The sequence below is a fragment of the Hyaena hyaena genome, unplaced genomic scaffold (assembly GCF_003009895.1).
Source record: "Hyaena hyaena isolate Hyena2069 unplaced genomic scaffold, ASM300989v1 scaffold_284, whole genome shotgun sequence".
In the NCBI taxonomy this organism is placed as follows: Eukaryota; Metazoa; Chordata; class Mammalia; order Carnivora; family Hyaenidae; genus Hyaena; species Hyaena hyaena.
Window position 1 is genome coordinate 819,773 of NW_024080913.1, and position 16,681 is coordinate 836,453.

The window sequence follows — 16,681 nt, forward strand, 5'->3', positions numbered from 1 at the left end:
TTGAAGCATCTTCTACATGAGCTACAGAAACAAAGGGATGGACAGGAGTCTGGAAAAGCACTGATCTGTACGCCAACATCCCTGTTCCCTCTCCTTGAGTGATGGAAGCGGGGAGCCCAGTCACAACCTGTATTAAGGACTCATCTCTTAGAACTCAGGGCCCCACACCATTCTCCTCTGAATGCTATCTTCAGTTTCATTTTCTTCCCTTTCCCCAAAGCCCAATAAAACACACCAACTGCTTCAGAATATTTCTGGGTTGTGTTTTTTTTGTGGGTCATCTTCTTTTTTTTTTTTTATTTCAAATATTCAAAAAGTCCCCTGGGCTCTGTGGGGCTCCCCACGCTCATGGCCCCTTTCCCCACACTCACTGCCCTTTTCCCCACAGAAAATCTATTTCGAGGACAGCACTTTTTAAAATGAACAATTAACATTAATTGTGTTCTCAGCTTGCTCTGCAGGACCAGAGGAGCCATTTGTATCTGTCATATTTAGATGGACAGTTTCTTGTATCTGACACCAGGTCCCCAGCCACATCCAAGCAAACAAGGCATTTTTCTACAGAGCTGGATTGGAACTACTCCACTCCTCCCCTCACACCCATCCCACACCAGCCACGTGGTTGATAGTCAGGAATGTTTTTTATCAACTCCAAGCCCTATTTCATATCCCCCACAAATGTCCCACCCCACCCTCTCAAACACCACCCCCCCACCCCCACCCTGCCCGCCAGGATTTCACTGAGATTTCTCCCAACAATTATTTGGAAAAAAGGTAAAACAAAAAAGGTTCGGGGTCTTGGTGCTCAGCCCAAGGGGCTCCATGCGCTGGGACACCGACGGGCAGGGGCTTCTGCCTCTCCAGCCCGCACCCGAGCCACCTCCTGACCCCTGGCTGCAAAAGCAGGGAGGGGCAGGAGCCAGCACAGGACCCAGGAGGGCAGCGTCTCAGGATCTGGCGGAGCCCCGGGCAGCATCATTCAACTTGGCCGCTGCGGACGAACACAGAAGAAGAAAAAGAAAACACTGTCAAGTAATAAGGGAAAGATCCCGAAGTTCCATCCCAGTCCCTACCCCGTGACTCTTCCACACTTAAGTCATTAGGCTACCTGGCACATGCCTGACTCTGATCCACAGAGACCGGGGAACGGGGGGGGGGGGGGGAGAGGCACAGGAGAGGAAAGGAGAACAGAGTAAAACGGGGGGGGCAGGAAGGGGATGGGGGAGAAGGGGGGAGAGGAGGGCAGAAAGAGGGAGCAGGGGTGGGAGGGAGAGAGTTTCACTTTTTTTTCTATCCACAAAGTGTTCCTTGTCATTTTGGAGATACCCACGGCAACAGTACCGAATACTCTTCAGACAAGATCACAAGAGCTGGGGGCTGGCAGGGGCGTGGGCTGCCCGGCCCAGAGCCGGCCTGGTCTCACAGGCATGGCCACAGCCACCTGAAGCAGTGACTGACGGGGGTGCACAGCGAGGAGGCGGTGACGGCACGTCAGCCAGGGCCAGACAACACACATGTTGTTCTGAGTGGATTTAATAATCCAGGTTTAATCAAAGCAATTTGGATCTGGACCCAGGAAGGACCCTTCTCTGCCACGGAAGTGATGTAGTTCATGCTGTGGAAACAGGTGGCAAATACAGAATGTAGCTTGTTTCTTATCCTTGAAGATGACCGGGTAGAGAAAGAGCAAGATTGATAAGTTTTCTGATTCCCCTATTTCTTCAATTCCTTCCTAAAAACCAGACTTTTGTGACCTCAGTCCCGAAGATTCAAATGACCAATAGAGAAAGCAGCGGAGACAGAAAAGCAAAAAGTACAAAATTCGAGAAGATCGGAGATGAAGAAAACGTACAAAATTATATATATATTTATATATATAATAACATGACATATCTATGTACAACATGGCTGGGACAGTTGAGGAAACTATACAAGGATGTTCGGCATTTTCCCCTTCCCACAAAGACTTCAGACTAGGAAAGACAGCATGAGGAATGAAGCAAGAAACACAAAAATTATATACAATTACAAGTGACAGTCAAGGAGTTTGGGGGCCAGGAAAGCCAGGGGTCCTGCTCTCTCCCTTCCTTCCTCACCAACCTTCTCCTACCTGACCTGAGTGACCGCCTGAAAAGTGAACGGCCAGTCAGGAAAGCCGTATACACACCTGCCAATCGCTCTGCATGTGCATCAGTAAGTTCATGGTCATTCTCCTGCTAAATCTTGTTTGTGTGTTTTTAAGGTGTATTTAAGTAATCCCTATGCCCTACGTGGGGCTTGAACTCACAACCCCAAGCTCTAGAGTCACACGCTCCTCCGACTGAGCCAGCCAGACGCCACGGGCCATGCTCATCAGGCCAAATGTTTGGTGTATTAGAATTTGTGAGGTGAGAGGGCAAGACAGAGTTACAGGATCTTGTCCTCTTAAACAGTCAGTTGTCACCCCGGGCCTCTCCGTCCTAACCGGCAGTAGGACTCGGGCCAAGCTAGTGCTGAGCGGCCTGAAGACACTGGCCACCCGCGCGCGTCCCCTCCATCTGCTCTCCAATCTCCAGTGCTGCCTCTTATCCCACAGGAGCCGAGTTACCGGGCCCTCGGAAGACGGAGCGGGATTTGGTGCTCTGCCTCTCCCTCCGTGGCCACCTGGCAGCGTCCCGTCCCCCATGGTGAATCATTGACCCTTAAGAACCCGAAGCCCCAGCCCCGCCTCGGCACCAAGGCCCAGAGGCTGGCTCAGTCTGTCCCTCCCCTTCTGGTCTCCCTAGCAGCGCACCTGGCACATGACCACCTGTGAAGCCAGGGCTCCACCACACGTGCGGGACAGGGCAGGGGTCCTCGGGCCTGCAGCTTGGCTGCCAGAGCAGCTTTGTAGCAGCCGAGGCCCCGACCAGGTGCAGGAAAGTGAGTGGGGGTAGAGGCTAGAAGTTTCCGTAGAAGCTAGCTTCTTAGAACTTCTCTCTCCACCCTGAAGTCCATGAAACTCAGGAGGCCCTCTTGCCTGAATTTATAATCCCCAAATCTCAACTTCCTCCCTCCTCCTGCGGTCCTCAAATGGTTCCCCTCCGCGGGCCTCAGCCACGGGCCTCGCTCACTTTGTTGCACCGTGAACAACACAGCCCTTTTTCAGCTGTCAGTGACAGGGGTTTTAAATTCTATCCCCTCATCTACCTTCTGCTCTTTCACAGATGAGGAACTAGAAACCCATAGAGGCTAAATGACTTGACCAAGGCTACGTATCCAGTTCTGCCAAGACGGAACGCAACTGAAGCCCAGATACCTTGACTCCAAACCCAGGGCGAATCTTTCCACTATCCTATGAGACTTTCAAAGCAACATGCTGGAAGAGAGAGAGAAGGTGCCCATTTCGTATGAGTGATGTCCTCCAATCTTTACATTAGTTAAGAGTCACGGCAACCTGTAAGAGACACTCCCTGAGTGAGGGAGGTCAGGTGGGCATTGGAGTTTTAGGCAAGCAAATCAGTTTTTCTTTGTGAGGATTCACTAATCCTGCCATAATGGAAACACGAAGCAATAGCGGCCTAAGGGAGAAAACACTCAGAAGCACAGAGAACAGATCTCATTCAGTCTACCTTTCCCAACTATGTCAGAGTAGCCTCTGGATGGAACCTACCATGTTGTCCCCAAGGCCGAGCCTAATCAGTTTCGGGACATTCTCTTCCCAAAGGAGAAATCACATCTCCCCAGTTTCTCATACGAAAGAAAAAGCGCATCTGCAGCATTATCCAATCCTAGTCTCTTATTTCTGGGCCCCCACCTGGGCTACAGTGAGGGTGAGGAAATCTCAGTTAACCAAAGAAATGAACTCAGAGCCCCTTTTCAACCCACAGCACCCTCTCAGCAGCCCCCAGCAGAGTCACGGTCCTTTCTGGCTAGCAAGCTGACAAGGTCTAACTAGACGCTCATTCCACCCCTGCCTACGACATATCGAGTCCAGCGGGTGAGGAAGGGGAGAGGGGGGCCCAGGTTACCCCGCAAGCTTGCTGGTGACGAGCGAGGACTTTCTCTGGGGCAGGTCCTGCGGGGTGGGGATGTGGTCACCAGTCACCAGGGTCTTGTCTGGTCCCGCACTTGGCAGCTGCTTATTCTTCATCTTGGCTTTGGCCATGTTGTAGTCTCCTGAGTCAAAGTACTTTTGCTAAGAGACAAGAGGGACGTTTAGGTGAGTGAGGGACTCGGGCCTTCCGCAAAAGCGAGGAGACCCACACCCATTACAAACCCTCGTCAATGCTTAGATTTTTCCAGTCTTCCTCGATTAACTCATTGCATCCACAGTTGAGCATTAATCACATGCACTTATATCTTCTCTCCAATGTGTCCTGACGTTTTCAGGTTTGTCAGAGGTTTCCTAGCCACGGTGGAGACTTCATGAGCTCAGGAACAGCCCCTGCCTCCTTCGTACACCCATCAATTCAGGACGGCTCAACCAAATTACTGACCATTCATTAAGGCTTCCTGAGGACCTATCAGTCTCCAAAGGGCTTGGTCCTGGGGAAGTTAACAAGATATCTAGAAGCATCGATCTGGAGCTATCCTAGCCATAGATGTGGAGCTATCCTAACCATCGGCAGGAGATCAACCTCCGGCCAACCACCTCAGAATTAAAAATGATTCTCTCAGACCATGAATAGAAACTGGGCTCGTTCATGAGGATAATGTACTTTTCCTCTGACTCCCACTGCTCCCACACATGTCCCGTGGCTATGACAGCCTGCCCACGCCTGCCTTGCCGACAGCGAGGTAAACTGCAAATCAGCATCACATCATCATCTGTGACTAAGACTCAATGACGAGGATTCTCCACAGGGATCTGTTTCACTGTCTGTTTCACCGCACCTGGGAACCCCCTCCAGTCTGCTGCCTTTCAGTCTCTCGGTTAGCTAAGGCACCTCTGGGGGCTGAGCAGGTGCTGGATGGCTACAGCAGCAGACCCTCCCTTGGTCAGGAGGACCACTCTGGATGGAAAAAGAAGTCTCTTGAGGGAGTACAGTTCATGGCTGGTGCTAATTTCAAGGGTCTGAAGAAAGCTATTCATTTCAAGTTGAAGAAATCTACAGGACAGATGGTCTGATCTTTTTTTGAAATCATGCACCCCAAAATTTAGCTCTCATCTTAAAAAGTGTAGTCCTAAACCTCCCACCACTTGAACAGGCAAATGGCTGGGGGAGTCAGTGTTTCAGTTTCTAACATCCTTCCTCCCCTCAATCCCCCAGCGCCCCCCACACCCAGATGTCTCAACATTAGGCCCTCCTCCCCTGTATGTTACCAGATTAGGGGCTTACTCTTGCCTTGCTCTTTACAAGTTGCTAAATCCTCTCCACCACTGCCCAACAAAACCTCCAAATAAGCATCCAGAAGAGGCTTTACAGATCTGACCCCTAAAGACCCCTTTGAGTCCAAAGTAAGAAGATGAAGAGATTGGGTTCCATACCCCTTTCTGGAGTCTCTTCATGAGGAAGTCGGAGCCCCCAGGCTTTTGTCCTAGGCTTGGATATTTGGCCTTTAGCTTTGCCTCTTCGGCTCTCTCAGGGAGAATACCTTCTTTCTCCTGTGTGTCCTGGAGGAAACAGATGGGCCAGTTAAATTACAAATTGCGAAGCAAGGGCACCTGTGTGGCTAAGGTCACGATCTTGTGGTTTGGGAGATCTCCAAACTTTGAACTCCACACTGGGCTTTGCACACACAGTTGGGGGCCTGCCTGGGATTCTCTTTCTCTTTTCTCTCTCCCTCTCGCTCTCTCTGTCCCTCCCCCACTCACACTGTCTCTCTCAAAATAAACTAAAAACAAAATTTTATTTTTGAGAGAGACAGCACGCCAGCGAGCACCTGTGCGCAGGCTCCAGAGCAGGGTAGAGGCAGAGAGAAGGGGAAGAAGAAGATCCAAAGCAGACCTTGCGCTGAGAGCAGTGGGCCTGATGCAGGCCTCCAACTCATGAATGGTGAGATCATGACCTGAGCCAAAGTCAGATGTTTAACCAACTGAGCCACCCAGGCACCCCATAAATAAATAAGCTTAAAAAGAATTTGAGAAACAACTGCTTCTAATATCTAAAATTTTTTATTGTTTATTTCTTTTTGAGAGAGAGAGAGAGAGAGAAAGAGGGAGAGAGAGAGGGAGGAGCAGAGAGACAGGGAGACACAGAATGTGAACCAGGCTCCAAGCTGTCAGCACAGACCCTGATGCGGGGCTCAAACCCACAAACCGTGGGGATCATGACCTGAGGTGATGTGAGACGCCTAACCAACTGAGCCACCCAGGCGCTCCTAGCAACTTTTATACTGTCAACTTTTCCTGGAAATCTACCCCCTTGTGAATATACTGTCTCTACTCTGCTCCTAAACAAAGCTAGACCTTTGTTCAGATCTCTAAAGCTCAAGATGACTGTATTGTGAGAGGGGGGAAAAAAAAAGACACAAGTTGCTCTTTGCACTACTAGGCTCAAGGAAACACCGCAGTGACCGGGAGTACTGGGTTAAAAATAATACCTAGACACAGTTTTTCAATCAAGAGCAAACCATAGCTCATTCAGCACAGAGGCCAGGAAAGAGAGAGAGAAGCTAACCAGTGCTCTGGTGACCCAAGAGGAGCAGGGCAGTTCCTGGCTCTCCCTAACACCCGGTACAGGTCAAACAGGAAATCAAAGAGGACAATTCTGCTGAGATGTTCCCTTTTTCCCAGAATCTACAGTAGTCAACTGATCTCAGCCTCCTGAGCTATGTGGCCTTCTCCAAATATTCCTACCTTAGTAAAGGAACAACACTGCTTCAGCATTTCCAGAAACATTAGGTAGGAAGGTGACAGGTAAAGAGATGAAAATGGCACTATTTTTAACCTCAAGAAAATAACACACAGGAGGTTCGCTAGTATTTATCCATAGTTTTTGCCAAAAAGTCAACACCTTCCCCAGCGGGCAAGTGATGGAAGTATGGGGAACATGCCAAGAACTTGGGAACTGGCGTGGAGGGGCTCTCACTGGTGTTACTAGTCTCTTCTTGCTTTTTGTGGGCCCAATGCCCTTTTCTTCAGTGACTTTTTACAGGGACCTAAAGCTGGGGTGCCTGGACGGCTCAGGTGGTTAAACATTTGACTCCTGGTTTCAGCTCAGGTCCTGATCTCATGGTTTGTGAGTTCAAGCTCCAAGTCAGGCTCTGCCTTGACTCATGAGCCTGCTTGGGATCCTTTCTCCCTCCCGCTCTCTCAAAATAAGCAAATGAAAAAACATTTTTTAACAAAAGGTCCTAGGGGCACCTGGGTGGTTCAGTAGGTTAAGCGTCTGAGTTCTGCTCAGGTCACAATGTTTCGATTAGTGGGTTCGGGCCCCCATCAAGCTCTCTGCTGTCAGCACAGAGCCCGATTTGGATCCTGTCGGCGCTCTCTCTTTGCCTCTCCCCTGCTCACATGTGCCTCTCTCTCTCTCTCTCTCTCAAAAATAAACAAACAAAAAAAAGGACCTAAGGCAATTTGTGGCTCTTTTTAATGTTATTATATTCCCTTCCCTTGAAAATCTGGCACAGATATAATACCAGGTGCCTTTCACAACGCCCTGAGTCCAGTACTAAATGTTGTAACTCAAATACAAGCCCCAAGAAGAGTTTTATTTGGTGTGTTTTCATCACAGAATTGTGGGTGAACTTAGTCCCACTGCCTTGGAAGTCAGGGCAGTGGTGGAAATACGGTGGCGACTCTTTTGGAGTCTTTTCCAGGTTTAACCTTCATTATTTTTTACGGAACTCTAGTCCTCTTCAGTCCTGTTAGTTCCTAACTGAGGGTGGGGAACAGTTGAACCCCAACCGTCAAAACAGGTCTGAGAAAGTTGCCGCCCCAAAGTAGCCATGATAATTACTTCTCCCTTCCCCCAGTGCTGGTCCTTTTTAATCGTCTCTACCTCCACCTGTATCTTTCTGTTGGGGGCCCCAGACTAGTTGTTGGGCCAGTTACCCCCCCTTATCCAAAAACACAGAACGCTTCTCGGGACCACCGGCCCCCTTTCATTCACCCAGTCTTTCCAAACACCCGCCCCGCACCCAAGCTTGGCCAATGATAGCACAGCTTCAATGGGTTGAGCAGTAGGCCTATTGGCCAATCAGAAGGAGGACGGCACTGACTGATAGTGGGCCCAGCTAATCAGCGCCAGAGCAGCAAGCTGTGTTGAAGCTCACCCTGCGTGACGCAAGAAGTGGCCAACCCCTGCAGAGCCTGAGACCATGGCGACCAATCCGCACTGGTGGGAGACCGTCTCCCGCCCCATCACTGTCGCCCCCAGCTCGCCGGCCCGCACCCCCTCCATTTCACCTGCTTCTCCTCGCCGGTCTCCTCCGCAGGGTTCTCCTCTTCTTGTTTCTGGGACATGGCGGGACCAGGACTGTGAAGTGTTGGGGGCCCGGGAAGTCAACCGGAGAAGGGAAGGGGGAGGGGAAACGGGGACAACCTGCGCTGCTGCTTCGGCTCCTGTCACTAGGGTTGCTCAGTCAAAATGGCGGCCCTTGCCTGTGACGTTGTGGCCGCCCCTTCCTTTGGGAGCCAATGGGAGTGAGGTAGATGGGGCAATGACGTAACGATCTGCCAATAGCCGCTGGCTAGAGGTGGGCTCTTTGAAGGCGACAGGCAAGCTGGAACACCAATGTGGAAAGAGAGTGAGCTCCAAGGACCAATTGGAAGCCCGTGGGGGGTGCTGGGGGCGGTGCAGCCAGCCTCGGCATTTTTGCTCCTTTGGTGGGACGAGACTTCTTATCAGTCTGCGACCCGGCGCCCTGAAGGCTTTGCTGAGCTTCAAACTGGAGAGCGAAAGGATGGAGACCTTTCATTTTCATATGGAGAGGCTTAAGCTTTGCGCAGGGTTAGCAGAAAATTCTTAATCTCCAGAAAAGAATTTGGAAGTCAGAGTGTACCTTAAATTGATGCTCAACACTGTTGCCATATACGTACTTGGTGCATGGAGCGGCGGGACGGAGACCCCAAACCAATTTGTCTTGCGCAGAATGCTCTACGTTCCATGATTGAATTCTTCTGTACAGTTTTTTACTTGTGCAGGGTCAGCCCACGGAGAGCACAGTTCTAGGTGCATGGTAAACATTTAGTAAATCCAGTTAACGCTAGTTAACGTATCCTGAGTCACAGTTCAACAGTATTTCTTGAACGTCGGTGGGTAGATGGTAATGTATTAGTTTTACAGGGGTACGTATAGAATAAGGGAGTCTCTGCCCTAAACGTAGATTAATGGACATGTGGGGAGGCTTTTCCCAGTGTGCCAGGTGTACCCTCGAGTTCAGTAGGCCTATCTTCCTGGAGTGTCAGTCCACATTTTTATATTAAAGATAAAAATTAGTTTAATACTAATAGCCCTGCAAAATTCATATTAAAGTTTCATTTTCCAGGCAGCTTCTGGAGACAGCCTTGGGGCTGTCTGTTCATTTTTCTGTATAATTAGGTGTACTTGTGGGAAAGTCTGAGAAGCCCTGTAATACACAATTATAACAGGCAAAATCTGGTAAGCATTGGAATAAATAAAATTGTTGGTAAGTGTTACAGGGGTTCGTAGGAAGACTCATATTCAGTTTAGATTCCCCACCTCCAGTGACAAAAAAAAAAAAAAAAAAGACTTGGTGGGGCCAGCATTTGAAATAAGTTTGGTTTTTTTTTTTTTTTTAAGTTTTTATTTATTCATTCAAGTAAACTCTGCACTCAACATGAGACTCAAACTCATTAATCGGCTCTTGACTGAACCGGCCAAGTGCCCCTGAAATAAGTTTTAAAGAACTTAGCAGTTTGCTGGGTGAAGGTGAAAGAAGGAAGGGTATGCCAGGTGATAAGTGCAACATGAAGGCTAGAAAAATAGAACTGAGTGCAGAACATGGAGGGCTTTGAATGCCATGATAAGGAACTTGTGAATAATTTAGTAATCCATGAGAAAGACATTTAAGGTTTTTAGGCCAGAGAGAGGGTAGATCAGCACTTCCCTTTAGGAAGATTAATTTGAAGATAATGAATAAAAATAATTCAGAATTCCGGGCAGAAAGACACCAGAAATGGCAGTCTAGCCAGGAGGGCACTACAATACTCTAGGTGGGAGATAATTGGGATTTAAACTAGAAATGTGGTAGTTTATAGTAGAAAACTGTGACTCTAATTGAGAAAGTCTGTGGCAAGCAGTCTACAAGATTCACAGCTGAGTGAATACAGAGACTGAGGAGGCCATGTCCTTCAGGGTGACTCTGCAGAAATAATAAATTCAAGAAGAGAAGTCAATCTGGGAATGGAATTGGAAACAGAAGATGAGGGGTTCAGCTTTAAGAACATCGATTTCTTAAAACGATGGGTCATTGGGTGGAGATATCCAATCAACAAAGCCTTTGGATAAATGACCTGAGACCTCCAACATATCTACAACTTTAGAGGTCTAGGAAATGTAGACCTAGTGTTTGGGAGAAAAGTAGAAGGTAACTATGAGCAAAACTTGGACTTCCTCACGTAAATGTAAGTAAAGTTGATGAGATCATCAGAGGAGAATGAAAAAAAGAGTCCCAAGATGGAAAACTGGATAAAAGTCGGCAAGGAACACAAACACAGAAGATCAGAGGGGTAAGGAGAAGAACCAGGAGAAAAGTGACAGAAGTTGAAGGCGACAAAACTAATTGCATGTCGTTAAAGAGTGAGGAGGTGACAGCAATATTTAACAGAAAAGCAAAGGAAGAAATTAGAACAATGAATTGAGAGACAGCAGAAGTCTGTTTTCTTTTTTGGAAAACAGACAAGATTCAAGTATATTTTCAGAAAAGGGCAAGGGGCTAATTTGAGCGAGAGAAACTAAAAATGTAATTATCCATTTTATGTTTTTAATGTTTACTTTTGAGAGAGAGAGCACACAAGTGGGGTAGGGGCCGAGAGAGAATCTGAAGCAGGCTCTGCACTGTCAGTGCAGTGCATGATGCTGGGCTTGAACTGTGAGATCATGACCTGAGTTGAAGTCAGACACTTAATCGACTGAGCCCCCTCCCCCCCCCCAGGTTCTGCTGTAATTATCCGTTTTAAAGAGAAGATAATGAAAGAATTAAAGTCTCAGAGGAGATCATTAGATCAAGAGGGAGAGAAGCAGACGGGCTGGAGGGGAAATCTCAGAGAGATTTTGAAGCAGCTTTTAAGGAGGTCACATTGAATGTCCTTCCTTTTCTGAGGTCAATCTTTTGAGAATAAAAAGGATGGCAGGGTGGGATAGAGAATCTAGGAAAGATGGTGGTAGAAACAGCACTATATAAAATAGCGATGACTCAAAACAGAAAGATCTGAGATGAGATAGGTATGGATTTATAGTAGGCTTCATCACCCTGGCTGTGTGACTTCGATCAGTAACTCTTGGCTGTCTCGATATGGAGAAAACAGCTTGTTAACAGGGACAAAGGACTGGTAAAGAAGGAACAGTGGAGGGAAGACGACGAGGAAATCTAGATTGGTTTGCCAGTTTGTTGAAATAGCTGACCATGGCATCTAGGCTCTCTAGGAAGGACAGGATAGAAAGGTGACGAAGAACTGGTCATGACACAGGTGAAGCTCAGATTTGATGGGGATGACTGAGAGGTAGAAGAACAGGAGGTTATAGCGAGGGAAATTTCAGTGTGTATCTGGGAAGGTAGAGAAATTACAGGGTACAATGAGCTCCAGCCTATAATTGTAATTGATGGTAGATACGGCAGGGATATAAAGTCACTAACTTTGATGTAATCAAGTACATGCGAAGTCACAGATGTTGAACTCTCAGAGCATAATGATAGGGAAGATGGTTAGGACAGGGTGACTATGACCCGTATTGTGGGAATGAGCTATAAGTCTCAAACATATGTATATAAACATGTAAGTAACACTTTGTCTGCCTTACATTGTGTAGAAAAACTACAGTATTCGGTAAATACGTATGACACCAAATGGGTTGTATTTGGAAGTGTTTAAAAGATCATTTCCAGCTAAGCTGGTCAAGGACTGTTTCAGACAAGGCAGAGCCTGAACTGGGACTACAAGGATGAATAGAAAGGCTGGAGATCAGCAGGGGGTGGGGGAGGAAAGGAAGACAATTTAGAGGACAACCTTGTCTTACAAAAGGGTTAAGGTTCAGGTTGATGGGGTCCTGAGGAGACTAGTAAGTCATGCTCAAGTGTTGGGGTTTCATGAGGACAAAGGGGAACCTGATTTCAAGCAGGAAAAGTATTGTTAGACTTGGGATTTGGAAAGACTTAACTGCAGTAGCTGGGTGGAGAGCGGACTGGAGGAAAGGCGGAGACCGGCTGGACCTCTGCTTCGTGATAGTCCAGGTGAGACCGTGTGGGGTCCGATCAAGGGCAGAAGCAACGTGAATGGAGAGGAGCCGAAGGGACAGATGATATTGGAGGTGGGGAATGAAGACGAGGACCAAGGATGAATCCCAGGTTCCTGAGCGAAGTGCCATTTACAGAGGAGCAAATCCAAGGAGAAGGAATTGGAGGGAAGAAAGTAAGGAGAGAAGATGACCTGAACTTCTTACCTTTTGGCATTTTTTTCTTGCTTATGTCTGAATTTTTCAGGTCAGGACCTAAATATTTTCGGAGTATGAGATGGGATATCCGGGAAGAACACTGTGCAATTTGCCAGTCCATAAGCTACATTCTACAGAAGAATGGCCGTAACAAACCGTGAGACCACGGAAATACCTGGGTCTATTAGCACCCTCTGATGGGCCGAATTGAGAATACCAGGGAATTAACCAAGCTCTATCATCTCCTTGCCTCCTTAACAAACTTAATACTCTTAGAACTGGCCTGAGGTGTAGCCTAAGGAAAGTAGCTAAGTGATCAAAATAATACAGTTAAAGATAAATTTCAAAAAAAGGAAAAACAAGTTGGGGGTGCTTGGGTGGCTCAGTCTGTTGAGTATCTCTCCCCTTCCCTTCTCTACCCCTTTCCTGCTTGTGCTCTCTCAAAATAATAAACTTTAAAAAAAAAGACACTCTTTTTCTCCCTCTGTCCCTCTCCCCTACCCACTTGTATGCGCTCTCTCTAAAATTAAAAAAAATTACAAGGAAAATCATAAATTACACAAATGATGGAACTAATAAGGTGTTAAACTGGCTCAAAAGAGAATCTGAAGGGGCACCTGGGTGGCTCAGTTTGTTTAAGTGTCTGATTTTGGCTCAGGTCATGATCTCACGGTTCATGAATTTGAGACTTGCCTCAGGCTCTGTGTTGACAGCGCAGGGCCTGGAGCCAGCTTCGGATTCTGTGTCTCCCTCTCTCTCCGCCCCTCCCCCATTTGTGCTCTGTCTCTCTCTCTCTCTCAAAAATAAACATTAAAAAAAAAAGAATCTGAAAACAGACAGATACATAGGCAATTAAGAATTCTAAATGAGGGGCACCTGGGTGGCTCAGTCGATTGAGCTTCTGACTTGGACTCAGGTCATGATCTCATGGTTAGTGAGTTTGAGCCCCACATAGCGCTCACTGTCAGTGCAGAGCCTGCTTGGGATCCTCTGTCAGTCTGTCTGTTTGTCTGTCTGCCTGTCTCTCTCTCTCTTCCCCTTCCCCGCTTGTGCACACACACTCTCTCAAAAATAAATATTTAAAAAAAGACCTTTCTAATAGAGATAAAATTAGTCAGTATTTAAAGAGCATAAAATAGGGGCGCCTGGGTGGCTTAGTCGGTTGTGTCCGACTTTCGCTTAGGTCATGATCTCGCGGTTCGTGGGTTCGAGCCCCGCGTCGGGCTCTGTGCTGACTGCCAGCTCAAAGCCTGGAGCCTGTTTCAGTCTGTGACTCCCTCTCTCTCTGACCCTCCCCTGTTCACGCTGTCTCTCTCTCTCTCCTAGAAATAAATAAAACATTAAAAAAAAATTAAAAAAAAAATAAAGAGCATAAAATAGAATGCTTAGGGTGCTTTTTCACAGGGTGGAAATCGTATCTCACTAGACAAAATGGTCTATGAATAAGAATCATTTGCATTGCCATCAGTTTTCTCAACTTACAATTGAGAAATTTACATTCTCAAAGACAATGAAAGACAGGGATGCGTCATGGGTGGCTCTGTTGGTTGGTTGAATGTCAGACTCTTGATTTCACCTGAGGCCGTGGTCTCAGGGCCCTGCGTCAGGCTCCATTGCTGAGTGTGGAGTCTGGCTGAGATTCTCTCCCCCCCTCTTTTCGCCTCTCCCCCATGCCCACACACACACACACACACACACACACACACTCTCACTCTTTCTCTCTCTCTCTCTCTCTCTCAAAATAAACAAAACAAGGCAATCAAAGGCATAGATAAGTCTGGACTCCTCTACACAAAACCCTACAATAATATCTTTGCCCATTTCAGAGTCTCTTATAATTTTTCCCCGGAGAACAGAAAAGCCTTTCTTTTCATAATATCTCGCCTCTGCCCTCCATTTGTTGAAGTTCCATAGAGGTTGCATTAAAATGCAAATATATTACCCACATACCAAATCAGCATTATCAGTTGCCATTGTAAAACTAGATTAAATAATCAGATCAACTTTAACAGCTACAATGTGAGATACTGGCCCTGGGAAGTCCCTAGAGAAAATCACAGAAATGGAAGGAAATGTACCTAGGGTCATCTACTGACAGCAGCTTGCTCTTTGTTTTAGTTTTGGTATTAAAGGGGTATTCAGCCAAAAAGGGATAATTTTAACCCCAAAGAATGGATCACGAATGAAATCAAATGTGCCATCTAAGACTTGTGAGGGAGAGTTGAGTAGAAGGCTTTCAACCTTAAAACCCTGTCAGTGGCAGTGGGTGGGGGGAGGAGGAGGAGGCTGGTGCAGAAGAGGTGACCTTGAACTTTAGAATATCAGAGTTGGGTTTCATGGGCAGCCAACCAAGTAGTCGGTTCTCTCTTTAAACCTCTGCTTTCTCTCCCTCCTCAGCCTCCTTCCCTCTTCTTTCCCTCCTCCCTTCTCCCATTCCTTTTTCTTTTAGATTGTCCGTACTTCTCCTTTCTGACTTCTTTTCTTCAGCTGAGCTCTTTCCATACATCTGAAAAACCCCGTTAAGGGAAAACTGGTCAGTGTTGTTGAAGTCACCCTGGAAGGGGGCGCAGGAGGCTTTATTCTGTTTCTTGATCTTCTTACATGGGTGTGTTCAGTTTCTGAAAACTGAGCCGTACACTTACGACACGTGCACTTTTAAGTAGATTTCAATAAAAGTCTTAAGCTAAAGCAAAACAAACAAAAGCCCCTTCTACATTTCCCTTGCTTCAGGGAAGTGAGTGGATAATGAAAGGGGGTAAAAAGGAATGTAGGAAATGATCTTCATACTTCTGCCCACAATCACCTGCCACACTGTTCTCAAGGTCCAATGCCTCCGGTTTTGGCTTATTAACAAGGGGCAGTGGCAGTAAGAAAGGAAAGGCGCAGAAGAATGAGACAGATTAGTTACCTTAGACAAACAAAAAGATAACAAAGAACAAACCGGGAGGGGGTTGGGGATGTGTTAAGTAGATAAAGGAGATTAAGAGGTACAAGCTTCCAGTTACAATAAGTCACGGGAAGGAAGAAAAGTACAGCATAGGGAATCGAGTCAATTTATTATAATAGCCTTGCATGGGGACACAGGGGACCGCGCTCCTAGTGTTGGACATGAATTTAGCCTCAGTCCTTCTATCTTGACCCAGAGCTTACCTTCTGGGTCTACACTTGGAGGGCTACATAACTATTCTCAGGTGCAACGGAAAAAACCCCAAACAAGTGAAAAGATGAGTTAACGGTCCCTGTTCGTGGTTATTTATGACACAGCTTGGCATACTCTGTCCTTGGGGTAATAACTATTCCTTTGAGACCCCCCTACGACCCTAAACCTTGCCTTCAGGATGACAAATGTCCTACACACCAGGATAAGGGCTGCTCTCTTTATCACTTTGTAGCCTTTTTTAAAACAATAACCGCTCAATTCTGCTTCTGTACTGCCTGCTTGCTCATTATAAAAAGCCCTAAGTCAGGGCTGCACATTTAGAGTCCTCTGTTAACTCTGTGCGGTCCCGGCAGGTAATAAAGACTCCCTTAATTCGGCTTCAGTAGTCTCGGTGGGTCTCTGTGTCTCTTGGCATAGCACCAGTAGTAAGCACTGTGTGATGTATAGAACTGTTGAATCTCTATGTTGTTTATCTGAAACCAGTGTTTTTAAAACACATCCACAACTTGACAATTATGAAAGAAAAAAAATAAACATTTAAATATATATATAAAAATAAAACACATCCTGTATTACCTTAAGCATTTAAAAAATTTATTTTAAATGTTTATTTTTGAGAGAGAGACAGAGTACAAGTGGAGGAGGGCAGAGAGAGAGGGAGACGCAGAATCTGAAGCAGCTCCAGGTTTTAATAAAACCACCTCTTTGCACCAAAGATGTCTCGAGAGGTTTTTTTCTTGGCTGTCGGCTCCAAACTCCAACATTTCCACATCAGTCTAATTTAGCTTAATATAAATCAGTTTAACCTAAGTTAAATCTAAGAACTTTTTGGCCTCCACCTGGAGTTTAAGAAAAGCTGAAGTGACAGAGCTGGGGGGAGGGGGAACTTTTTTTTTTTTTAATTTTTTATTTATTTCTAGGAGAGAGAGAGAGAGACAGCGTGAGCAGGGGAGGGTCAGAGAGAGAGGGAGATACAGACTCTGAAACAGGCTCCAGGCTCTGA

At 46.7% G+C, this 16,681-nt stretch overlaps 2 protein-coding genes across 3 annotated transcripts in view; both read right to left on the reverse strand.

Annotated features, from left to right (window-relative positions):
* Window positions 1–282: 282 nt before the first annotated feature.
* ENSA (endosulfine alpha) lies at window positions 283–8,508 on the reverse strand. Its single transcript, XM_039246305.1, has 4 exons — window positions 8,312–8,508; window positions 5,450–5,575; window positions 3,990–4,156; window positions 283–991 (listed from the first exon to the last, which is right to left on the reverse strand). The coding sequence occupies exons 1-4, from the start codon at window positions 8,366–8,368 to the stop codon at window positions 976–978; spliced, it is 366 nt and encodes a 121-aa protein (XP_039102236.1). The 5' UTR covers window positions 8,369–8,508; the 3' UTR covers window positions 283–975.
* Window positions 8,509–13,803: 5,295 nt separating this feature from the next.
* Window positions 13,804–16,681, reverse strand: part of GOLPH3L (golgi phosphoprotein 3 like) — a 44,129-nt gene continuing 41,251 nt past the window's right edge. Inside the window, exon 6 of one of the 2 annotated variants that reach the window (XM_039246337.1) lies at window positions 13,804–13,840. In XM_039246337.1, the coding sequence (XP_039102268.1) occupies window positions 13,819–13,840 (22 nt within the window). In that variant the 3' untranslated portion in view covers window positions 13,804–13,818. Of the gene's footprint in view, window positions 13,841–14,938; window positions 15,025–16,681 lie in introns of those variants that run through there. The other variant, XM_039246336.1, reaches the window with a different exon arrangement.